Raw genomic sequence first — 17,476 nt, forward strand, 5'->3', positions numbered from 1 at the left:
AATATTTCAATTATTATTACAAATATGTATATACACTTAAAAGTTAAAACTAAACTATTAACAGTACATAATAATACTTAGTATTAGACATTATGGTATTTATAATATAAAATAATAATTTACTTAAATTAATTTTGAAATCATTCATATTTATGATATACATCTTCATATTTGAAAAATTAGTAAAAGTATTAAACGCAAGAATAAATAATAATAAATAAATAAATAAATAAATAATAATAAATAACAATAAATAATAATGACTCAACTAAATAACAGGACGTGTTCAAACAATGATTTACCACCACCTACTGTATGTACATACTGCGTTATAAGTTATTATGGTGGTCCGGCCCAATCTTGTTTAATCATATCAGACGCCTTTTCCGCTATCATGATCGTTGGCGCGTTGGTGTTGCCGTTAACAATCGTAGGCATTATGGAAGCGTCTACCACTCTCAAGCTTTTGATACCCCTCACCCTCAACCGTTCGTCCACCACGGCATACTCGTCGTCCACCGGACCCATCTTGCAAGTGCCGACCGGGTGGTAAATGGTCATCGTGTAATGACGAGCCTGACATTCCCAATATTTGTCGGATAAAAACTCGTAAGTCTCGCACCCTGGTGTGACAATGTTGTGCAAAGTAGCGTTGATTTTGCTCAATGTCATAGTTCGGCTGATGGCGTATCCGATTTTGGCACCCTCCACTATAGTTCTGAGGTCCCGCGGGTCGCTGAAATAATTTGGCACGATTTTCGGAGCGGCGTAAGGGTTGGGGCTTGAGATATCGATGTAGCCTCGACTGTACGGCCTCAGCAGCAACGGTGATATCGTAAAGGCGTCTTGATATAATATGGGCTCGAAAACTTTCTCATAGTACTCGTCGGTGATGCCCACGTCCCGCTTATTCAATAGACCACCGTCGTCGTTTTCCCCAGATGCTGTCATAAACAGCTGAACGTCCGGCCAATCGTGATCATCATTGTGGCTGCAACGAGAAAACCATAATATGTAACAAAGATTAAATAATAAATCTAAAACAAAACTAGAAAACCATGTCGGCTTATCTTATATAATTAACAGGACTCGTATATATAATTAATAAAATAACTTGAATTAAGCATGGTGACTACCTATTAAAAATTATCTGGAAATAAGAACAAAATAAAATAAACAATTATTTATTCATAAAATAATATATTAAATTATTTTACATGAGTTACATTGTATGATTAAATGTTTTGCCAAATATTCAAACTTGAAATACATTATAACACGTTATATAATGCAAATTACCAAAAAATAGCACTAAAATCCTAAAATACTTCAAATATGCAAAAATAGTATTATTAAATTTCATATTTGGATTGCCTGGTTCATAAAATAAATTTATAGCTCACTCTGTTATTTTTATCCGTATCCTATACTAATTAGCAAATGCTGTAAAATCCGAGCCCTGGTAATTAGTCTATTTTAAATCTTAAATCGAAAGCTCACTTACCGCGTGTTTACAAAACCCATGACTTCACCAAGCGGTATCCTATACAGCGGTCCCATTTTGTCGCGGAAGAATTGCATGAACGAGTTCAGCGTAAACATCCTTGGTAACACTATACCTAGGCCTTCGGGATTGGATTCGGGGGGCGAGTCGAACAGATATGTTACTCCACCCATCGCAATGTGATCTTGCAGGTTCTGCCCCACGCCGGGTATGTGTTTAGTGACATTTACGCCGGCTTCACGTATCTTGTCGGCAGGCCCTATCCCCGACAACATCAACAGGTGGGGCGAATTTATTGCGCCCGCAGAGAGCACCACTTCTTTTTCGGCCATCACCAACTTCGGTATCGACCCCAGTTTCGATATCAGTACACCTGTAGCCTGGCCGTTTTCGATCACGACTTTTAAGGCATGCGTGTGTAAGCTGATATGCAGGTTTGGACGATTTTTGATTGGCCTCAAAAACGCTTTGGCCGTACTGCACCTCAACCCGTCTCTTAGAGTTCCTAAAAAATCATATGAGTTACATAATCTAATTAACATAATTAAAATTCTTATTACGAAATTTAAACACCGACGTTAGTAATAAATAATAATAAATGACAAAAATACACTATTAATGTTTCGTTTGGTACCTACTGCATTTTATAAGTTACACAATTAGTACCTTGAGATCGAGTGAATCCTGTCTGACTCCGGCCGTTTATATCGACTTCGTCGTAACCGACTTCCTTGACGGCCTCCAAAAAATTGTCCACTATCGGCGATTTCGACCGGAAGTGCTCAACGCTGAGGTATCCTCCTGTACCGTGGTACTCCGAATTCACGAGCTCCGGTATCCTCATATCCTGGGACTTGATGAAGTACGGTAATACGTCATCGTAACCCCATCCCTCATTTCCGGCGTTTCGCCACGCGTCGTAATCCTTCCGGTTGCCTCGGACATAAAACATAGCGTTCAGAACACTGCTGCCACCGATGACTTTGCCCCGGGGCCAGCTAGATTGGTTCCCGTTGAGGCCCAAGCATGACGAATGACTGGGTTCTGTTTTATACTGCCAGTCGATATCCGAGCGCTGGAGGGAAGGATAAAGCAGCGGTATGTCTGAATACGCCGGTTCGTCGATTCCAGCCTCTATTAATAGAACCTATAAAATGACAACGATTATTATTACTTGATAATTGTTATAGTATTTGTTTAGTTTCTATATAAATATTTTTTCCCGTACCTATATTTGCATCTACAGATAGTGTTTAATTATAGTTATAATTAAATTGTTATCAATAAAAATTGAATACGATTATTGTTTTAATAATAACTTTATGCATTAATAAAAAAAAAAAAATAATAATAATTATGATTTTAGAACCTTTTTATTCTGCAACATCATTTCGTTCAAATGTTCAAATGAAACAATGTTACCTAACATGACGAGTTTTTACACGCAATCAATTAATGTTATTTATAAATATTACCGTCCAGTTTGCGTTCTCGGACAAACGATTGGCGATGACGGAGCCCGCAGAACCGCCGCCAATCACCACGAAATCGTACTTGTCTCTGATCTCGGTGATCTGGCGGTCCACAAACCGGTGACTGATGTCCTCGATGTCGGACCGGAAGAACAGTAAGGCCATACGGATGACCATTATGTAGCCGACACTGGACCCGTACGATATGGCCCTTCGGGTGGTCAGCCAGGACGTGAAAGGATTGGGCGCCATTTGCGAAGACGGTGATCGGTAAATGAACACTATCGGAAGCGAACACGCTGAGTAGGTATGTGTATAATAATATTATACAGGTGCACCTGTCAGAAAGAAATGATAGATATTATAATATTATACGAGTTATTATAATTGTTATTTTTTTTCGGGTCTACTTCACGTCGTCACCAGTCGTGTGCGACAACAATAAAATAACGTTTATGCCCGTCGACGAAATATTTTTTGTTGTGTGTCTGAAAGAGAGGTTTAAAACCGTCGACACCTGCACCGTTCCACAACTTATGCATAAGTAAATGTACTTAACTATGTGGTCAAAGTTTTTGGACACTTACATTATTATAATGGACATTTTTGCGAATAATAATCGAATTTTATGTTGGTTGTCGACAACAAAAAAATTTATTTGTGCTCTATTATCTAAATGTATACGTTAGTATACAATATACTATATATAGTGGAGAAAAGAGTTTAAAGTCGGTACATTAGTGGTATAGTTGTACGCCGAGCACGGTGTAATGGAACAAATTTAATAACCATATAGGTGCCCAACTGTAAAATAATAGGTAAATAGGTCGAATAACACGAGTAATATTAGATCTCATATTTTATATGTAAAACACAGTATATTACGGCATTGCGTGTAATAAAAAAAAAATTGTCTACAAATTCCTGGTCGATTTAGTTGTGTAATCATAATGATACGTACCAAGTCTCAACAGATATAAGATTGTTGGCCACGCAGTATAAATTATACCGGTGTGGTGAACCTTATGGCAAGGAAAATATAGGTAAAATAAAATAATAAATGTATATAATAATGATATTTTAAGTAGTGACGGTTCGATAACAGGGTAGTGATACTTAAAATACTAGTGTTAGTACCCCGCCTCATCATGTAATAAATGATGACAATAATAATAACAAAGTGCAATTATATGGAATATATAATAATGTACGGTTATGATGGGGCTTAAAGCCGAATTGCGTAACCTATATATACAGTTTATAGAATTTGACGAAGATGGCGATGAGTTTGATGATGTATAGTGGCGCGAGCGTAAGGTATGAACTATATTCGTTGACATGGTATATGCATACGTATTGTCACTAAAGTGCGTGAAGCAACGCCTTTTAATTTAACACCTTTTAACTTTTCATACTGTGTGCGTAACGTCGACTGCGGCTGCGACAACGCATAGATAGCTAGGTAGGTCCGTTGTTACCGCGACCTTTGCCACAATGGCGTTAGATTATATAATACGGCACAATATATATTTACGAAAAATATACGTAACACAGAACTATAAAGTTATATAATATTCAAATATTTTCCATATAAATAATTAATATTATAATAAACGTATAAACATTATACAATTCGATTCGTTATGCTATACATTATAAACAAATGATTTAGAATATATCATTTACATAGGTAACCGAAATATATGAAATTTGGTATAACATATTATATACATAAGTATAAAGCTTTATATACGTATATTTATAACATATTAAATCTATAGTTCATAATAAAAAACCACTTATTCAACAACAATACATGCCGTCCTCGGAATCAAAGACTTTTGACATTGTAGATCTATATCATATTATTTAGAAATCGTTTAAATTTTTTATTTACACAACAATCACAGTACCTATTTACTTTTTAAAATTTATTTTATAGCTACTAAATATTAAAATACTAATATTATAAATTAATAAGGTTGACTCAGAATAAATATATTTTGTTGAAAGCGTATCAAAAGTTTAAATTAAATCATCTCAAACTACCGGATATTAATTACAGTCTTACGCAATTACTTCCCTTTGATCGCCGGAGGGCTCTCGAGGTCGTATTTTTGAAAATATAATAAAGTACACCGTATGAACAATATACGTCTCAATTATAATAGTAATATAATATAATGTATATTATAATTATGCAACTTACCTGACTCGCAGGAATATATATATATATATATTGTAATGACGTGACGTAATGAGGTGACACAAATAAAAAATTCTCTGAACACGTTAATTCAAATAAAAAATAACACTGACTTATCTGGTTTGAAAAGAGGTCCAGTTGTCGCTCGCGGAATCTGGTGCAGAGAGATACAACTCTTGAGACTGTTGTGCATGGACTGGTGAGAAAGACGATTCGGTCGTTCTATTCAGAGTCGCTGGCGGCCCCATCAAAGGCCTCTGAGTTTCTAAAGAATTACATTTATCCTTGCTAACAGAGATCCTGAATAGGCCACACCTTGTTCCTGGCGGCACAAGAGAAATGCACCTGCCTTATGCCCCATTGTCGCAAACACTTGTCAGATTTTACATGACCGTATACAATGTAATGTTTCCCTTTTATTAGAGATGAAAGAACGTACATTATAATAAGTATGGCCTCGCCTCAATAAACGTATTGATATACTTTTAGAAGAAAATGTTTCCTTTTGTGAAGTGCTGGGGTAATGCGTAAAAGCGAAAAAAAAATAATATTAAATAAACAATACATTATACATACTAAAAATATGAAACATATGTATTATTTGAAAATATTGAAAAGATCTTTGTGTTAGGTACCAAATTAAGATTTCTTGTATTTTTTCGTCACTATAGATTTTCATTTATATTCTAGCAGCTTCCGAATTAGGTGTTGGACGATTAATGTCGTTCCGCGAAGAAGTTGATAAATATCTTCTTAAAATTATCTAAAGTTTAAGTTTTTCATTAAAATAATTAAATATAAAATATTGTAAATAAATTTTATTCCTTACATCAAAATAAAACAAAGTAAATTGGTGACCGATTTACGATTATCATATTATCATCTTCAAACACCAGAATCTCATTTTCGCTCAACGGGTAATTATCGTTCATTATTTCTCGTATTCTTCGGAAAATACAAAATTTTACATTTATTACAATTATGATCATACATTTAAATTCCCCGAGCTATTTACTATAAATAATTTTATTTAAATTTATCTATTACTTCATGACTGTATTACAAAATATCCTTTACCTATTTTATATACTTTTTTTAAATTGCATAATATTGTGTGCACATATCTCTTTCTATATATCCAGAATTAATTTTATAAGATTGAATAAACATACAGTAGCGACACAGTAATCCGAGAATATGCTAATATGAAAGATGAACACATACAGCAACCCCTCTTATACTATAGATAATAAAACGTATATTCGTATTATATATAATAATACACCTATAAGGCCGCCATCACGGCACATATTATCATCACTCATTTCGCTTCCCGACTAGCAACATCCGTTTTTTTGTCAAGTTTGTACAAACCAATTCAGGGAGTAACACACCCAAATCTACCAGGATCGTCATCCGGAGGTCTGAGAGACACTACAACAACAACGGCAACTACAATACTGACAACAGCGGGATTGACACACCATTGTGGTGGTGACTTTCAAGGTGTCGGGTAAAATGTGTTATACCTTTTATAAATATGTTTTATGTCCCAAACTTTTGTGTCAATAATAAATTTACCAAATATGTAAATAAACTGTTCTGCGTGTAAACAATTAACACCTATATACAAACATGCCAAATCCACGTTTTTCCGACCCATCCGGTGTCGGATCCGTGATGGTTGGTACCTTTTTGGTGTCCGACCGTAAGGAAAACTTTACAACTGTATATAAAAATACAATAATAATAATAATAATAATTTTAATTCATATAAAAAAAAATCTAATCAATTATCATATTTATTGTACTCGAATAGTTTATACACATATCAATAAAAAAAAAATTGTAAATTTAAAATGCAAGTCAAGTTTGTAACAAAGTCATAGGTAATCCGAACCACCCCATTCCCCAATTCCAATCAAATTAATACCGCCGTCACGCTACTGTATAATATACATTAAACAATAGGTACCATTGTGTTGAGTGTAGAGTGTTAGAACTTTCAACGTGTGATAATTAACAAATAATAATACAATTCAAACATTTTATTAAACATAAATCAAAATTGATAGAAGCAGCTACTATACAGATTATAGTAATTAAAGATAATATATTCATGAAAATAATTAATTATTAAATTAATATAAAACAAATAGAAAAACAAAATAAAATAATTTCATAAACAACCAATCAGTCTATCAGATCTAACTATCTAAGTACGATTTTTTTTTAACCTATAGGTGTTCTTGTGTATACATTTATATGATATAATTTAAAGCCATGATTTATTTATTTAATTATTTGTTTCTACAATAATTAAACCTTTGTTACTTTATTGATATCAACGATACCTATCTATAAAACATGGTTCTTCTGAGAGTTTTTTTTATAAGAAAAAAGCAAAATAGTCCTTATTGTTTTATACCAAAATATATATAATAATAAAATAAACAATAAATTATAAATACTATAATAATATGAAACAATTTTTATATACATTTGCTATTATATGTAATCAGCTTACTAATTAGATGGTGGACGATTATGGTCGTCGCGTGTAAAAATTTGAAGATATCTTCTAATCATTATCTAAAATTTAAGTTTTTCATTAGATTAATCAAATATTAAATATTGTAAATAAATTGTACTACTTACTTCAAAATAAGGTAAAGTGAATTGTCGACCAATTACCATATTTTCATCTTCCATGACCATAATTTCATCATTGTTTAATCTATTATCTTCGGTAGATCTACAATACAGAATTTTACATTTAAATTCCTCGAGTTATTTACTATAAATAATTTTATTTTAATTTATCTATAGCTACATGACTGTGTTAAAAAATATTCTTTATTTTATATACTTTTTTTAATTACATAATGTATCTCTTGATATATAACAAGAATTCATTTTATAAGATCGAATACACATATTACAGTAGCGACGCGGTAATCCGAAAATAGACTAATATGAAAGACACGGTAATCCGAACGACTTCGAGTGTACTACATCACCAACGTTCTAATCGTTCTATTTTTGTATTTGTATATAATTTAAATGAATAATTATAATTTAAATTAATTAAAAAAAATATATAATCAATTATTATATTTGTTGTACTCAAATAGTTTACACACATATTAATTTAAAAAAATTTGTAAGTTTAAAATGCAAGACAATTTTGTAACAAAGTCAAAAGTAATCCGAATCACCCCATTCCTCAATTCTCTTCGGATTTCGCCACACTACTGTATAATATACATTAAGAGAATGCCAGCGTAGTATTTGTTATCTCTCTCTAACCTACGCTCAACATTGCAAATTGTACGTCCACAAAAGTGACAATAACCATATTAATTTCTCAAATTAGAGTGAAACGACCTATTATAGAATTTAAAGATATGAACATTATCTAGGGTGTCTCATAAGCGTTTTATTATATTTTTATTTTAAAGCAAGTTATGAGTTTATTCAGATGTATAAACAATTTACAATTTTAAAATACTCATAACTCGCTTTAAAATAAAAATATAATAAAACGCTTATGAGATGCCCTAGATAATGTTCTTATCTTTAAATTCTATTATAGGTCATTTTACTCTAATTTGAGAAATTAATATGGTTATAGTAATTTTTGTAAACGTAAAATTTGCTATGTTGCGAGTGGGTTAGAGAGAGATAACAAATAATACTCATAAAGTCATAACTCACATAAGCAATAGCTAAGGTAGAGTGTTAGAACCTTCAACGGGTGATAATTAACAAATTATAACAAAAATCCAAACAATTTATAAAACATGAATCAAAATTGATAGAAACAGTTGGTAAATAGTTATTATCACGGTATATTATAATATACCGTGGTTATTATTATAGTTAAATTCATAAAAATAATTAATTATTAAAATGAATATACAGCAAATAGAAAGATAAAATAAAATAATTTAAGCTGCAGTAGCTGCATTACCTATATCTATTCAATGTCATAAACAACCAATCAGTCTATCAGATCTAAGTACGAATTTTTTTTACCCTATAGGTGTTTTCGTTTATTAATTTATATGTTATGATCTAAAGTCATAATTTGTAAGACATATTATTTAAATAATCATTGTTGGCGCAATCAACACTAAATAATTTAAGTTTATATCACCTACAATTAGGGTTCTAAATTTAAAATTGAAAATTTCACTCTTTTTGAAATATTGAAAAATATTTTTTCTTTTTTTATATGTGTTTGGTTATAGTTGATTAGAAATAATATATTAATTATATACAAAACAAAAAATATTGATAGTAAATATACAAAAATATCCACTATAAATTTTTGATTATTATTATTATTATTTATTATACATATTTTCTTTGTTTCACACAATAAACCAACTTTTGAAAATTTTCACTTGCAAGTTAACATGATTATAAACTTTAAGATATAATAGTTTATGTTTTATTTTTCATTGCAATGAAATATTTCATGAAGATTTCAATAATAATTAATAATTTATAACAACCCCATTAATTCAATTATCTACTAAAATAATTATAATTATTATAAAGGTAAATTAATATAATTATAAAGGTAATTCCTATTTATAACTTGGAGTGATATAAATATACATATTATACATTTATCGATATGTTATTAACTAATTGTATTTTACTTTTATTTTTTTACGATTCTGGACGGAGATTATTTGTCAGTCTAGGATATATTATTATTACCTATATTTAAATTGTGATATATCGCTTTTACGCGGTTTTGTAAAAAAATAAATTTCGTACATTCATAACATTTTTTCTATATTGACGCTAGAACTTTTTTTTGCAGTTATTTGAAGAAAAAGTTATGGAGAACCTTGTATAAGTTTTTTAACCTTGTAGATATAAATTACAAAAATATTATGAATTTTCACCTTAAAATTTCAATTTTTTTACTTCTGATCCCCTAAAGTACCAACTAGATTCATTTTCTTTTTCAAACAGAGGCTGAAGTAAAAAAAACATAGCACTATTACTACTCCAAAACGTGATGACAGACACCATAAATAAAAACACATCATGGTTAAATCAATACATTCATCACTCTGTTCAGAATCTATTTTATTTTGATAGGTAATTACTAATTAAATACTAGGAATATTATATAAATGCAATTATGCTAACGATAAAAATTAAATTAACCTACTGTTATACTAATAATAAATAAATTACTTTAATTGCAATATTTTAACTTTCATTATCTCGGTTCAGAACGATTTTTCGTGTACAATGATTTATTATTAAATTCAAATTTAACATATTATCTATCACAGTGACCCACTAGACACTTATACTATAGAGTAGAGGGGCAGCCGCTGGCCCGACTTTTTTTAATTTTTAATTTTTTGTGATTTTACTAAGTGCAAAATATAAGTTATTTTGTTTGGTAGTAATTAATTCATTTGAAGGAAACAGGAAACATGTTCTATACAATTTCAAAATAAGCAATGAGCATGCAATTTATTATGATTTATTATATTTACTATACCTATTACCTAATATATTTTAAAGATTATTCGTTTTTTAATTATTATAACAATATAACATACTGCGTTAATAACGGCTCGAATATAATGTACCTAAGTCTTACGCATCTAACAGGCTGACCTCAAAAATGATTCTCGTAAGGTACTAGCCATCAGGGCTTAAAAAATCGCACACGTCTTATTCACGGAGTGAACTGAAAAACAAAGTACGTTTTTCAGCAAAATAATAATTACTATTTGGAATCGAATTTTGATAATTGTTTTGAACCATTTTAAATAACAAATATTAATATTTTCATTACCATTGGCACTAGAATGATAATAAACAGATGACTGAGGCCCTTTTTTTAATGTATTGTTTATATATTTGATTTATCTGTTTATTTAATACTCTAATGTTTTCTTTTTTCATTTCTCGTTGTGTTGTTTGCTGCCGAATTAGTATTGCCTCTATTTGATATTTTACATATTCAATTTGTGATGATTCCATTTTTGGTTCTGTAATTAATAGATATATTTTGAAAAAAAGTGTACACAATGCTGTTATTAAAATAAATTGTGTTAAACGTAAAGAATAAATAAATTACTTATAATAATTATTACTAACGAAAAACATTTAATTTATGTATATACATATATATAATATATATGAATAAATTCTTATTCCTATATGGCCTTATGTACATAATTAGCTTTTAATAATAATAATGACAAAAACTAAAAGTCTAAAATTAGAAATACATTTTTTTTTTTTATATAGACATTTGAAGTTCAAACTTAGAAGAAATTGTATATTTAAAATATGTATAACGATATTTATTTTTTTTTTAACTCAAAACATTATTCTTATTTAGGGACAGAAAACTTTTATTTATATTATTATATTTTAAGCAAACAATATTTAGCAAAAATTAATTGAACCTACTGTACTACTAATAAAATAAATTGCTTTAACTAATAACAATATTTATGGAAATTTCAAACACCTATAAAAAATTATGTTTATGTATTTCTTAGATATCTTTGTTTCAGTATTAACTACTCACAAGTAACCTTAAATTATATTTTCAATCTCTAACTATAAATATTGAAAATTGTAAAAAATTTTTGCTAGGTAATATAATATACGTCTTATACTTCATAAACATATTATTAGTAATACAATTATATTTGATCTTTTAGTACATTTTCAAGAATTTCGACTAATAAACACTTTAAAATTTCAAATTTGTAATTATGTGCGCCTAAGACATCATACCCTTTTTAAATTAAAATATATAATACAATAATTATTTTTATATAATTAATATTCAACAGGAAAGTCACTACATGGATCGGAGAGGTAATATTATCAAATTATAATATAAAATAAGTAATAGATTTAATAGAGACATATAATCGTCCCCGATAATTTAGAGTCCTTTCATTCATTACAAATTTCTAAGGTCATTCGTTTTTTAATTATTATAATAACAAAATAACATACTGTGTTAACGTCTTAGAAAACAACAGACGGCGGCGGTATGAACGGCTCGAAAATAATGTACCCAAGTCTTACGCATCTGACTGGCTGACTACAAAAATGATTCTCGTAAGGTACCAAGGTTTAAAAAATCGCACACGTCTTATTCACGCAGTGAACTTAAAAACAAAGAACGTTTCTCCGCAAAATAATAATAATTACTATTTGGAATCGAATTTAATCGTGATAATTGTTTTGATTGTTTTAACCATTTTAAATAACAAATATTAATATTTCCATTTCCATTGGCACTAGAATGATAATAAACAGATGGTAGAGGCCATCTTTATAATGTGTAGTAAAAAATGAACAGAATTTGTTATCAATAATTTTTTTTTCGGAAATGGGCCATCACGGGGTCCCTTAGAAAAATTAAAATTTTATCTGATGTATTCTGAGTAATTTTTCTTTTTCGACGCGTTGAGATTTTAATTTTTTTTTTTAAACTTCCACTGAAATACACATGCACGTTTAGACATTATTAATGATAAATAAAATAGTTTTAAATATTAATTTAAGTAATATAAATAAATGTAAATATGAGTAATAACCAATTATTATACATATTATAAGAGTATTTATAACCAATGGTAATACTTGTGTAACATTTATCTAAGGCGACGACGATAGTCCGCGACGCACAACATATAAATTAACAATGGTTTAATCAATAGATTATAAAACTAATACGAAGTCTACATGATAGCCGCCGAATTAGAATAGCTGTGCCGCAATTAGGAACTACGTATAGGCTGCAATAATTTATTTTTATAAATAAGCCCATTTGAAAAACCAATGACGTACTTATACCTATACGAGTTTATAATGTTATATATATAGATAATATAATAATAAATACCTTTGCTGTATATTTCTTTCGTATTTCAAATTAAATTATTTTCAAATAATATTATATACTATATTATACAATTGACGTTTTTAAAATAAGCAAATTATAGTATTTTATTGTTTAATAAATGTTTACATTTTAAATACAATATAGGTACATTTAAAAAGAAACTAAATCTAAAAATGGAATTATTACTTCACTAAATCATCAACTACATAGTTGAGTTATTTCATAAAAATCTCGCTAATTAATGGCATATTTTAAAGGTTTTGCTGTAATTTAATGTAATTTTTCTTTACGTTTGGAGTTTGGATAATTTTTTTTATAATTTTTAAAAATACTGGGATACTTATACATCATTGTCACATTAATGTATTTTTCGCTCTTAGTCCATAATCTATAAATGATCTGAGTTTATCTACATCACCCATCACTCTTTGATTACACTACGTAAATAATATTATAAAATTGTTACGAATTTACGTTTTTGCAGATGGCTAATAATTGCCCTTTAAAATATTGTGTTCCCCATGCAGTTAGTATAATAACAATAATAATAACAATTTTACTTACATTTTATTATTATACTAACGTAAATACGTCTTGTATAAAAAATTATTTAAAATAAATAATAATATTTGATACAATTTTTTAGAACAATGTCTAGCGTACAAATGGATTTTAAAAAATGTCCCACAGAATGATAGCTTTTGTGAACATTTATAAAAGAAAATAGTTCTATTCCGACAGTACTCACTCCTCACTATTGGTACAATATTAGAACATTCAAATAAATAATAAAAATATCTCATTTGATGCAGTTAATTCCTTTTTGATATTTTCCCATATTATTATTATTCATATATATCAACCGGTCTTTGTTTATTGTGCGTATACAATATGCAACGTTGCAAAGAAGTTAGCGGGTAAAAACGTTGTCAATCGTGTTTTGGCGCACAAGTGTATAACCATACACGCGGTTGCGGTGTAAGTTTTACCAACCGGACCGATACACTTGCCGCCTAAATGTTGTCGTTGTTTTGACTCCGCGTTCGGAAGGTTTTGGAGGCTAGACAGGCATGGAGGTAAATAAATTGTAACACGTATTTTTGTGTCTGACGCGTGTGCGTCGAAAGTCGATTTATTGTCGTAATAAGTAGTTGGACATAAGTAAGATCACGTGTGACTAGGCGTACGATCATTCATTGCCTTTTCGTCGGGTGCTCGATGCTCGGGCGTGCGGTGTTTGCGTCGGGGCGCACGCGAGTTCGTATCGTAATTCGTGAGCGGTTGTGCGAGGGCGCGAAAGCCGTAGAGTTCGGGTCGCGAGACCGGGAACGTCGGGGACGTGTTGGTCGACGGGACGAGAGCGTGTCGAAACCAGATTCGGCTTGAAAGTGCTCGTTCGCCGCGAAATCGCGATATGTAACGGGACCGTGCGCGTCGTAGCGCGTACCGGACATGTCGTGTCGGTGGTCATTGCATTTCGTAAGAGCGACCGTCGATGCGCGTGGTCGTGGTCACATACCCACGTGAAAATTGGCGAGGAACGTCGGGTTCGGGTCGGCGGTTAAAAGTTCGGTCGGACTGTCGCGTAGATAAAAACATATATAAAATTCACAATGGTCGCATACATGTAAAAGTATAAAAACGAATATAATTCAAAATAATTGTGAACGAATAGAAAATAGAAAAAAGGTATAATTCACGTATCAAAAGTGGTAACGTCGGTCGAGCGGGTCGACCAGTAAAGTTATGACAATCGGTGTCGCCACAGTGTTATTAAAAAAGATACGGCCGATAAGGATGGTTCTCAATCGTGTTTTATTCGTAATATGTAGAGCAATTCAAAGGAAATGGACAGTTTCGCAGACGTAAGGTCAATCAGTGCTACTATAGTGTTATAGTGTGTTGTGGGTATGTCTATAATTGTATGTATGTTAATTTAAAACTATAGGATTATGATTCAAATAGCTTAGATTATAAATGATAACAAGGCTTTTTTGCCAGTTTGGCACAACCAATTTAATACTGATACTGTACAAAATAATAATTCACAACATAATAACATAGTAAAAACTAAAAATTAAAAAATACAAAAAGATGTAAGAATCTTAGCCCTTATGGCTCAACAAACAAATGATTATAAAAAAAAGAATTTGCATGTTCTAAATAACAATATTGCAAATAAGCATTTAGTATATAATATGTTGCTTATTAGTTATTCCTTATACTATTAACTAGGGTTCTAAATTTGAAATATTTAAATTAAATTATGAAAAAAAAAATGTTTTCTTTATGTATTTCTTCAAAACACCCTGGGAAAATTAAAGGTATACGTTCATTTCAGAAAGTTTCGGGGAAATGACCAGAATAAGCATTTTTTTTTTTTTTGAAAAATCAAGCACACTCACATAGTAGTGAGTATAGTATGAGCACCAACCATTCATAAAGCCGCAGTTTACAATATACTGGAGCAATAAATTATTAACCACAAATTATTTGAACGATTTTAGCTTAAAAAATCAAAAATTTTTAATTTTTAACTAATCAAGTAATATTTTTAGAAGCACTTCTTAGCTTAATGGTGTGTTTGATAAATGTAATAAAGTTACTTTACTCGTTACTCAAATAAAATTGTAATTAAATTACTTTATTTTAGTTTTATTTTATTTTTTAAAAATTCCAAAAAAACATAACCATTATTACACATTTCTTTTAAAATATTATTTTGTATAGTTATGACTTGTTTCAGTCCATTTTAAATTTTGAATTTTAAAACGCTCACGAAAATTATACGCCTGAGGATAAATCCCCGACTTAGCCAACTCCCCTCCCCCTAGATCCGGCCATGGGTATAGATAAATACATTGTAATTGATTTGATATTTGTTATAAATTATAATATGATAAATTAAAACTTATGGTACTACTGCAGTATGCTACCTTTACCACTACTTCGGCTGCATCCGAATTACGTGCTAAAAAAAAAATGTCCGAATTGCATGCCATCTTTTAGAGTGGTCTGTCCGAATTACATGCAGTGTACCCAACAAGTTTTTTATCATGCACGATGTATTTATAATTTATATGTAAAACTTAAACTTTAATTTTGATGTTTCGTATATTATTATTATTATTATTATTTGTACTTTTTCAGTGTAATTTAGTTAATTAAATAATTTTAAACTATTCCTTTTTTCCATATTGACATATTTTATTTTTATAATTTTATTATTATACATACGTAATATACTAGTACTATATTGTATATTGTCAAAAAAGTTCACCAAATTTTATAATATTATTATTTATTTGAAATTCCATGTAAAAAAGTGAAATACATTCACTTAATTACTTTAAACTAAAATCGTTTTATTTAATATTCACAGTGCCATCTTCTCCTGTGGTTTGGTAAAATTTTTAAAAAAGTATTTCAATCTAGAAACTTATCAGTTTCTATGCATGCGTTTTTAAAAAAATAATAGAAAAATCAAAAATAAAGTTTAAGTTGTGCACATAAGTGCATGATAAATAAAGATAAATTTGTAGGTGGTAATAGGTATACGGCATGTAATTCGGACATTCCAATTTACGTTTATTTTTTGGCATGCAATTAGGATGCACCGCACTACTTCGTATTGGTATAATATACTGCCTACCAAAATGACGAGTAAATGTTACCGTATTTTATTAATTTAAATATATCAAACTAAGACTTACTTAATGTATTGCTGATGAGTGATGAATGATGGTCATTATTGTCAAGTATTTTATAATATTCCCAGAATACATCCCAGAAAACTTCTAAACAGTGTTGCGTATTAATGCACCGCCACCATTTTTCTTTTGTTTTATTGGTAATAAAATCTCTTTTTTTCACTTCAAAAAACCGTCGTTCTAGAATCCTAGCAACAATTTTACATTACATACCCATATAAATAGCACATTGATGTATTCAATATATTATTTTAAAATAAAAATTTACAAAGTAAATCTCCCAACGAAAAAACACATATTTGTTGGCGGATGTGCTTCGTATGCCGGCGGTAGACCCTAATAAGACTATTATTTCCTTAATGATAAATTGATAAACATACAATTTTATTAAAAATATTAAAGCTGATGGGGTTTTTATTGTTATCAATAAGAAACCACGAAATTAAGAACTAAATTTTCATATTTTTATTTCGTGATATGTCATATTTACATTAATATAATAATAATTAATAATACGAAAAAGAATAATAATTATTATAATATTATTATTTACATATTAAGGAATATTTACAAACTAGTAAATGTATACATTTTATTTATACGATATTATATTAACAAACTAATACCTATATTTTTATATTTTATTTATACCTTATATATTTACAAAAA

At 29.8% G+C, this 17,476-nt stretch overlaps 1 protein-coding gene and 1 long non-coding RNA gene across 2 annotated transcripts; both read right to left on the bottom strand.

Moving 5' to 3' along the window:
- Positions 1 to 287: 287 nt before the first annotated feature.
- Positions 288 to 3,267, bottom strand: LOC132927033 (glucose dehydrogenase [FAD, quinone]-like). The gene is made up of 4 exons (XM_060991487.1): positions 2,980 to 3,267; positions 2,171 to 2,651; positions 1,505 to 2,009; positions 288 to 991 (listed from the first exon to the last, which is right to left on the bottom strand). Exons 1-4 carry the CDS (start codon positions 3,226 to 3,228, stop codon positions 340 to 342), a joined length of 1,887 nt encoding a protein of 628 aa, XP_060847470.1. The 5' UTR covers positions 3,229 to 3,267; the 3' UTR covers positions 288 to 339.
- Positions 3,268 to 7,701: 4,434 nt separating this feature from the next.
- LOC132924129 (uncharacterized) lies at positions 7,702 to 11,131 on the bottom strand. Its single transcript, XR_009661296.1, has 3 exons — positions 11,019 to 11,131; positions 7,841 to 7,937; positions 7,702 to 7,774 (listed from the first exon to the last, which is right to left on the bottom strand). It is a non-coding gene; the product is annotated as an uncharacterized LOC132924129 (long non-coding RNA).
- Positions 11,132 to 17,476: the final 6,345 nt, after the last annotated feature.

Source organism: Rhopalosiphum padi, chromosome 3 (genome assembly GCF_020882245.1).
Source record: "Rhopalosiphum padi isolate XX-2018 chromosome 3, ASM2088224v1, whole genome shotgun sequence".
In the NCBI taxonomy this organism is placed as follows: domain Eukaryota; kingdom Metazoa; phylum Arthropoda; class Insecta; order Hemiptera; family Aphididae; genus Rhopalosiphum; species Rhopalosiphum padi.